The 9,654-nt window shown below is 33.7% G+C and overlaps 1 protein-coding gene across 1 annotated transcript in view; it reads right to left on the bottom strand.

Annotated features, from left to right (window-relative positions):
• Positions 1-570: 570 nt before the first annotated feature.
• SNX7 (sorting nexin 7) overlaps positions 571-9,654 on the bottom strand; it is a 98,057-nt gene continuing 88,973 nt past the window's right edge. The window contains exon 9 of the mRNA XM_007457006.1: positions 571-768. Coding sequence (XP_007457068.1) covers positions 691-768 — 78 coding nt within the window. The 3' untranslated portion in view covers positions 571-690. The remainder of the gene's footprint in view (positions 769-9,654) is intronic.

Genomic DNA, 9,654 nt, shown 5'->3' with positions numbered 1-9,654 from the left:
GAATTGTGAAGAGTATGTAAAAAAAAATACCAAAAAAAAGAATAAATTTACTAGTGGGAAAATGACTGTATAAGGAATTCTAAATAGAAACTCAAAAAATAATTTATCTTCGTAATCTTTAAACAGTTACTTAACTTTTAATAAACCAACTTTTGAAGTTATCATTAATGTTTAATAATATTTAATCATTTTTGCATATTTACTTTGAATTCCTAATATCAAAGTAAATAGCATTTCAGAGAAAATTATGATGAAATAACGGTGAATACATAGGATACTTGTTAACATACACTGGATTCATATTAGAATCTGCTTCAGAGGCTTGAGCTACTAGTAGAAAAAGAACACACACAAGTCATTTCATATTAAACTTTTTATTAAAACTGAGTCTTTACAATATATTTAAAATGACATGTTCCACAGACAAGTATTTAAGAAAAAAACTTTTTAATGTATAATTATTGGTATACAAATTTAAGAACATAGTTAAAACTAAGCTAAATATTTATATGTATATATATATCCAAATTCATATGAATGCTCTGGAACACCTGAGTTTTAAGTTGTTGGTTTTCCAGATAGTGTGAAACACTTTTCGTCCACTTTAGAAAGGACCTAGCCCATCCAGAAAGAATAACTTTGGTTAACCTTGGTTATCTCCCAAAGATCACAGAGAAGTCTTCAATGCGATTACGATTTATCTTCAGAGGCTTCTTCCAAGTGGAGATCTGTCTGTGATGTAAGGAAGGATTCCCATGTAGCAAGGCACTAAATAATGGAAACACACCATGAGGAGGTCAACAGTAGTTCACTTTTACCGTTAGAAGGATTAATAAATCCTTACATATCTGTTCCTATAGCAATCTGCCCTACTCCTCTCTCCCACAGGCTTGCCAGGATCCCTGTCATTTTCTACATATTTTAATTGTTGCTAAATAAGAGGAAAACATAAAAGGTTAAAAAATTAGCATGGATTAGTTTGCTGAAATAATCCACTATTCCCCCATTGTCAGGAGAGAAAACAGATCTATAATAAACTGTGGAGGGAAAGATGGACCATTTGGATCTGAGGGGGCAGGCATTAAGCATCTAGACAGAGGAGTAGTGATACAAGCATGGCTTAATCAGATTTGAATCCTACTATATCAAGTGTGAGTTTGTGCAAACTGATTAATCTCTATTATAGTTTCTTCAGCTATAAATTAGGTTAATGACAATACTTACCAGTAAAGCAATCGTGAAAATAAAATTTACATAACCTGTATAAATCTCTATGCAGAATGCCTGGCTCAAAGTAAGTATTCAAAAAATTAGCAATGATTATATTATGATGGTCTGCTGGGACTAGGTGGTGAGATAGTCATTAATGTGCCCAGGAAACGAATCAAGGTGACCTAATTGATATCTACAGAACAAAAGAGAATATGTATCTTTTTCCATGTGCATGTAAAACATTTACCAAAACACACCATATTCCAGGTTATACAAGACATCTCAATAAATTTAAAAAGAATCAAGTTATATGAGGTTTGTTCTCTGAACATAATGAAATTAACTTAGAAATCAGCACTTGAAAGATATCTGAAAAATCCCCAAATATCTGAGATCTAAACAGGACACTTATAAATAAGCCCCGTGTCAAAGAAGAAATCAAAAGGTAATCTAGAAAGTATTTTATTTTAAACTGAATGAAAATGAAAATACAAAATGTATAAAAAATTGTGGAATGCCACTGAAGTAGTAAATAAAGAGAAATTTATACACTAAACACCTTCATTAGAAAAGAAGAAAGGGTCTTAAATGACTTCAGTTTCCACCTTAAAAACTAAAAAAGAACAAATTATAACCAAAGTAAGCAACAGAAGAAAAAAAAAAACAGAAAAGATAGAACTGTGACTCAATGAAAGAGAAAAACAATGAAACCAAACATTGAATCTTTGAGAAGATTAATAAAATTGATAAACTTTTAGCCAGACTGTTCATAAAAGAAGAAAGATGACACAAATTACCAACTGTTAGGAATGAGAGAGGTGACATCTCTTTAAATTCTACTGAAGGAAAAAAAGAAAATATTATTGAAAACTTTATACCTATACATTTGAGAACTTAAATGAAACCAATGAAAAGATACAAACTACCAAAACTCACTCTAGAAAAAATAGATAATTCAAATGAATTTGAATTTGTTGTTAAATATCTTTCCACAAAGAACACTTCAGGCCCAAATGGTCTCACCAGTGACTTCTACCAAAAACTTAAGGAAGAATCATATTAATTCTACACAAACTCTTCCAGAGAACTGAAGAGAAAGGAATGCTTTCCAACTTACCAAAGACATTACAAAAGAACAAAACTACAGACCACTATCCCTCATAAACATAGATGCAAAAATTATAAACAAAATTTTAGCAAATCAAATCCAGCAATCTATAGAAAGAATTATATTTCATGACCAAATGGAGTTTATCCCAGGAGTGTAAGATTGGATTAATGTTCAACTATCAATCAATGTAACTGACTGTATTAAATGTAATTTATTATCATCTCAATAGACATGGAAAGACATTTGTCAAATTACAATGTCCATTTCTTACATTAAAAAAAAATTCTCAACAAATTAGGAACAGATGGGAATTTCTACAACTTGAGGAAGAACATCTACAAAATACCTACAATTAACATCATATGGAGAAATGCATTAAATATTAGCAGTTATTAGTATTTTATTTCTTTTCAATGCCAAGAAAACAATTTTTAATTCAGCTTTATAGATACTCAAAAATCTCCTTCACCAAATTTTGAGTATAAAAAAGAAGGAAATACAAAAATACCTAAATACAGATAATGTTTAAAAATCTAGCCACAACATTTACAAAACGATGAAAACTATGAACTGGGATTGAAGGGCCGATAGAGAACCATGGTTCACCTTTGGAAAGAGCCCTGTTTCCCTTGCGAACCTGATTTCTGGCCTCTTCTGCAAATCCATACGTTATCTACTATCTGGTAACCCTGCGGGGCAGGCCAAAGCAATTACTGCTTTCAGGAGATATCATATCTTTTTGATAACTCTGCCAAACTATCATTTAAAAAATCTTTGAACATATTCAAGGTAAAATAAAAATCTGAGCAGTGTGCTCTATTTAGAATTCCTGTCAAATAAGGGATCCAAATTGCACCAAAGATGGTATTAATCCTAATGTGATGAAACTTCTATCATTGTCATATTCTTCAACTCTCCTAGTTTAGTAAGTGTCTAAGGAAGATCAGCCCTCCATGCTGATTAGTGTTGTGAATTAGCATTTTCATTTCTAAAGCAAATCCTAAAAATGACAGTGAGACATGGTGAAAGAAACAAATTAGCTACTTAACTATCTCCCTACCATCCACCATACGAAAGGCCGAAAAACAATTTACATATTTTGAAATACAGATTATAGAACACTAGCACAGAAAATCAAGAGAAGTATCATGACAACGGCTGAATATCTATATGAACACTTGGTCAGGCATTATAATGGTTGTTTTATCACATATTACCTTCTTTAAACCTCACAGTGACTACTATGAATCTTATTTTATAGATGAGAAGGCTGAGGATCAAATGGTTAAGTATGTCTGTGATATTACAAACCTGATAAGAGGTATAGCCATTCATTAGCAAACGGAAAATAACCAATCTCTTGAATGACCACCAGGATACATGGATACATTTAATAAGTCATTGGCCCATCAAGATGAGACACCTTTTTTTTTTTTTTTGAGGCACCTTTCTTTTACATAGTAGAAGAAGGACCATTTTGGAGGGCAGGTGAGTAAAAAAAAAATGCATAATTGCAGGGAGATCAACTTTTTAAAAAAAAAATGTATTTGTTTATTTTGGTTGCATTGGGTCTTTGGTGCTGCACGCGGGCTTTCTCTAGTTGTGGCAAGCAAGGGCTACTCTTCGTTGAGGTGCGCGGGCTTCTCATTGCGGTAGCTTCTCTTGTTGCAAAGCACGGGCTCTAGGTGCATGGGCTTCAGTAGTTGTGGTGTGCGGGCTCAGTGGTTGTAGCACACGGGCTTAGTTGCTCCACTGCATGTGGGATCTTCCCGGATCAGGGATCGAACCCATGTGCCCTGCACTGGCAGGCAGATTCTTAATCACTGTGCCACCAGGGAAGTCCCAAGGGGATCAACTTTTAGGAAGGAGTATATATGCAGGTTGAGTGTGTAGAAATTGATTCCTTACATACCTCTTAGAAATTTTTATGTATTTCCAGGAGTATGTATACCCTTTGAAGATGACTGAGTTAATACACGCCAGGCATACAGTAAGGGCTCAGTAAATGCAGAGACCATAGAGAAGAAAGGTACTTTACTACTGATGCAAATATGCTGCTCATCATAAACACTGCATTTTTCAATCTGAATATTCATCAACTGACATCCTGGCTTCTACTGATCCCTAAATTTGTTACTGTTAAGTTTTGCTATAAATTATAAGCCTGATCCCCACTCAGGTTGCTGACCATCAGATTTCTGGATCTACAAAACTGAGGACATGCTCTGAACTGTGTAGCTCTTGAAGCTACCAATCTTCTTTTGGAATTTTGATATTTACTAACTAAATATGTTAACTGCCTCCTCCTGCCAATGTTTAATATTAACCTATTACCGGATATGTTGCTCATTTACCCAGTTAATGTACATAAATCTATTTTAAAATAATGAATGATAATCTCTACAACTCCTTAAAGCTTTTTAGTCTTTCTTGCTTTTCTTGGATTTCTGAGTATGAAAAACTAAGTAAAAACTCAAGAAATGGATTGTTTATACCACATATACCACATAAATAGTTTAGTTCAGTATTCACTACATCCAGGACTGTGATAATTGGAGGATATAAAGAATCATCAAAATGACAACAACAAAAAAATCTCAAAATCTAGTGTGAAACTTCCTTATAATTATAAATTATATATATACATATATTTTTATTTATTTATTTATTTATTTATTTTTTTGCATTACGTGGGCCTCTCACTGTTGTGGCCTCTCCTGTTGCGGGTGTCCCCTGCATCGGCAGGCGGACTCTCAACCACTGCGCCACCAGGGAAGCCCATAAATTATATTTTTTAAAAATGTATTTCTGCAGACTTCTCTGGTGGTGCAGTGGTTAAGAATCTGCCTGCCAATGCAGGGGACATGGGTTCAATCCCTGGTCTGGGAAGATCCCTCGTGCCATGGAGCAACTAAGTCTGTATGCCACAACTACTGAGCCTGTGCTCTAGAGCCCGCAAGTCATAACTACTGAGCCCACTTGCCACAACTACTGAAGCCTGTGTGCCTAGAGCCCGTGCTCTGCAATAAGAGAAGCCACCACAATGAGAAGCCCACACACCGCAACGAAGAGTAGCCCCGGCTCACTGCAACTACAGAAAGCCCGTGTGCAGCAATGAAGACCCAATGCAGCCAAAAATAAATAAATAAAATAAATAAATTTATTTTAAGAAAAAGAAGAAAAAGATGTTAAAACAATTATTTGAAAAAGATGTATTTCTGTTATTTGGCTTCTCACTGTTTTCTATCAAGGAATTGATTTTTTCCCACTTTTAAATCATTATAATTAGTGAAGCAAACTAATATCAAAATTAGAGTAACAATAAAAAATACCCAGTGTCACGGGTGGCCTGACCTTCAATCATACCCATCAGCTCATTCTAGTTTTAGATTCTCATATTGTCATAAGAGAATCAACAACAATTCCACTTCTAGTTGAATAATGTGTCATGATTTTCCATACACATTATTTTATTTGATACAATACTTCGACAAACTCAAGTAATTGCATCTTATAGTTAAGGGAACTGTGATCCACTGAGTCCAGCACTCTTTTCTAGTGCCCCATGTTTCCACTGCAGTAAAAGTAAGTCCATAAATATGTTGAACATATTTATTGGCAGGACATTGCGTGACCAGAAAGCAAGTTGATCACAAATCCTCGTTAACTGAGAATGCAGTGCACACGTTTTTCCAGGTGGCTCCAGTTTTCAGACAAAGACCAAAAACTGTAGCTTCTCTATAAAGGGCAGGACTGGGAAAGAGGCTGTACCGTTAGAAAAGTGAGCCAGAACTAGGGCAAACAGGCCTGACAGGTAAACAAAAGCCCTTTTGTCCCAAAACACATTCTTAAATACTTCTCAAATACACAGACAGAATATTTAGAAAATAAGTTTTAATTCCAAAACTCTTCTTGAAAGTAAATCTCTTGCTACCCCAGTAAAGTAGTGATGACATTTTGCCATTAGAAAACGTAAATGTCCCTTTAGTTCTCATAAGTAGGTAGTGATCACACAAGCAGATGTGATCAAGTGTTCTAAAGAATGAATGATAACAAAAATGGTGTTTCTGTAGATATAGCTTCCAATGAAAACTTCCACATTTAAGAATCAATATTTTCTCAAGATGGTGGGATATGAAGAGGTTCTGTTCCACAGTCTGACTTCAGGCAAATCTTTTCATTTCTCTGGGCCTATTCGCCCATTCATAGAATGGGGGGGTTGGACCATGTGTGTCCGTTAACTTTCATCCTAGAACCTAAAGTGGCCAACACAAAAATAAACAAATGCAACCTAATTATTAACTTAAAAGCTTTTGCACAGCAAAGGAAACCATAAACAAAACGAAAAGACAACCTACAGAATGGGAGAAAATATTTGCAAATAATGCAACCAACAAGGGAATAATCTCCAAAATATACAAAGAGCTCATACAGCTCGATATCAACAAAACAAACAACCAATCAAAACAGGGGCAGACCGAAGATCTAAATAGACATTTCTCTAAAGAAGACATACAGATGGCCAAAAGGCACATGAAAAGATGCTCATTATCACTAATTATAATTAGAGAAACGCAAATCAAAACTACAGTGAGGTATCACCTCACACCGGTCAGAATGGCCGTCATCAAAAAGTCTACAAATAATAAATGCTGGAGAGGGTGTGGAGAAAAGGGAACCCTCTTAAACTGTTGGTGGGAATGTAAATTGGTGTAGCCACTATGGAGAACAGTATGGAGGTTCCTTAAAAAACTAAAAATAGAGCTACCATATGATCCTGCAATCCCACTCCTGGGCATATATTTGAAGGAAGCCATAATTCAAAAAGATACATGCACCCTAATGTTCACTGCAGCACTATTTACAAGAGCTAAGACATGGAAGCAATCTAAATGTCCACTGACAGACGAACAGATAAAGAAGATGTGGTATATATACACAATGGAATATTACTCAGCCATAAAAAAGAATGAAATAATGCCATATGCAGCAACATGGATGGACCTAGAGACTATCATACTAAGTGAAATAAGCCAGACAGAGAAAGAAAAATATCATATGATATCTCTTATATATGCAATCTTAAAAAAAAAGATACAAATAAACTTATATACAAAACAGAAATAGACCCACAGACATAGAAGACCAACTTATGGTTACCAAAGGGGAAAGCAGTTGGGGGGTTGGATAAATTAGGAGTTTGGGAATAACAAACACACATTACCATATATAAAATAGATAACCAGCAAGGACCTACTGCATAGTACAGGGAACTAGACTCAATATTTTGTAACGGCCTATAAGGGAAAAGAATCTGAAAAAGAAAAATATATGTATGTATAACTGAATCAGTTTGCTGTACACCTGAAACTAACACAACATTGTAAATCAACTATACTTAAATAAAAATTTAAAAAATGAAAAAAAAGTTGGCAAATGAGATCACATACAATTTGTAAATATGCCTTGTTCTATTTGGCTTGACACAGTGTGGAAAGGCATCAAACATAACATTTTACCTCTCCCCTCTGTATTTGATATTTATAAGGTAATTGTCACTATAAATAATTTCCAAAGGTAAGATTCAGAAACACATGAGAAATATTTTCAATTACTACTACTGCTACTATTACTACTAATAGTTTACATTTATCAAAACCTTATTATGTGCTAGGCATTGCATTAAGAACTTAACATATATTTTTCTTATTTATTTACTTATCTATCCAGCAGCTTTCAAACATATTTTCTATATTGGCTATTTCGGGCTCAAGTAAAATAAGTAGTGACTTAAGGGATAAACTAGTTGAGACTCCTGGAAAGGTATTTATGAGTATAAAAGCTTCAAAATGATTTACTTTTAGTGACTTACTGGGAATATTAAATTTTGCTTCTAAGACTTTCCTTTCATCTTTCTTTATTCCATTATATACATACATACATATTTTAATACCAAATAAAGCTGATGTATATACTATTATTTTTAGCACTTTATAGATAAGGATGCTGAGGTCCACTGAAATAACGAAAAGTCTTCAAGGTCTCTGAGCTTAAAAGTCACAAGTTATGCCTGTCCAAAGCCCATGCTCTTAGCCACCAGATGATAATGCCAACATAAAGTCTGATATCTCCATAGGTAATGCTACCACACTGTTCATGGAACAGCTAACAGAAAACCTAGTCTTATCCAAATTATCACATAAGTCAAATTAATAAAATATTATCTATATATCTCTGCTAATAAAGTAAAATAAACATATATTTGCCTAAAACAATAACAATGATATCTATTATTGTAAAATGTAATAAAAGCCAAGCCTTACCATGTACCCCTTTTGAAACCAGAAATTTCCATATTAAGTCAAAGTTGTTGTGCTTCTAGTTTTCCTACTAATCTAAAAGTATCTTTTATACAGTGCCATAATAATTGCATCTCTCTTAATAAACTAAAACTGAGAAATATGACTGAGTGTCCTTTACGTACTTTAATGCTGTCTCAAATGATCTTGGGCACAGACAACATCACCTACATTTGAGGAAACACTGAAGCTCAAATATGTAAACATCTCCATACTAGGCCAATATCACTGCAAAATAAATTACATTATAAAAATTGTAGGCTATGCCTAAAATGAGGGCAATGGAGTGTGTAACATTTTAGTAATTGTTTTTTTTTATCATCTAAACCAAACAGTAATGAAAACTTTCAGGAGCTGCATATTTAAACATTTTTCTAATATGTAATCAATCCAGAAAGAAATTAGAGATTATGTTACAAATGGAAAGCAACTTCTATTATTTTGCAATGGCTCAAAATTATTCATTAAATTTCATTTTTGAAAAAGTCTAAATTCAGAAGAACCTGCCAACTTACAATTTGAGAAATGTCAATAACTTCAAAATAACAATACTTGCATATTTTATTCTAAAATTACTTTTACATATCTCTCAAGAACATAGTAATAAGTTTGGATTTGTAAATACTGCAAATACTTCAATGACTGCAACAGTTAACACAAAAAACTCATTAGCGACAAACGCCATCTTGTGGTCCATTTAAAAACTAATTTTCTAGTATTAGTCTGTAGATCTTAACTCAAGATCTGCTAAAGATAGAAAAAGCCTTAGATACGAATAACTCCACTTCTGTCATTTTTAAATGTGGAAAAATTGGGGCTCCAAAAGATCTAATACATTGGAAATCTTTATAGAAAGAATACGAGAGCCAAATTTTCATATCTTTTCAACTCATACTTTTCTATTCCATATCATCATTGTTTTTTAGCAATAACAAACCAATTACATGGTTTGTCCAGTTTAGTACCCCAGCC

Source organism: Lipotes vexillifer, unplaced genomic scaffold (genome assembly GCF_000442215.2).
Source record: "Lipotes vexillifer unplaced genomic scaffold, Lipotes_vexillifer_v1.1 scaffold1163, whole genome shotgun sequence".
NCBI lineage: Eukaryota > Metazoa > Chordata > Mammalia > Artiodactyla > Lipotidae > Lipotes > Lipotes vexillifer.
The sequence above is the reverse complement of the archived record's forward strand: the minus strand, read 5'-3'. Positions and strand labels throughout refer to the sequence as shown.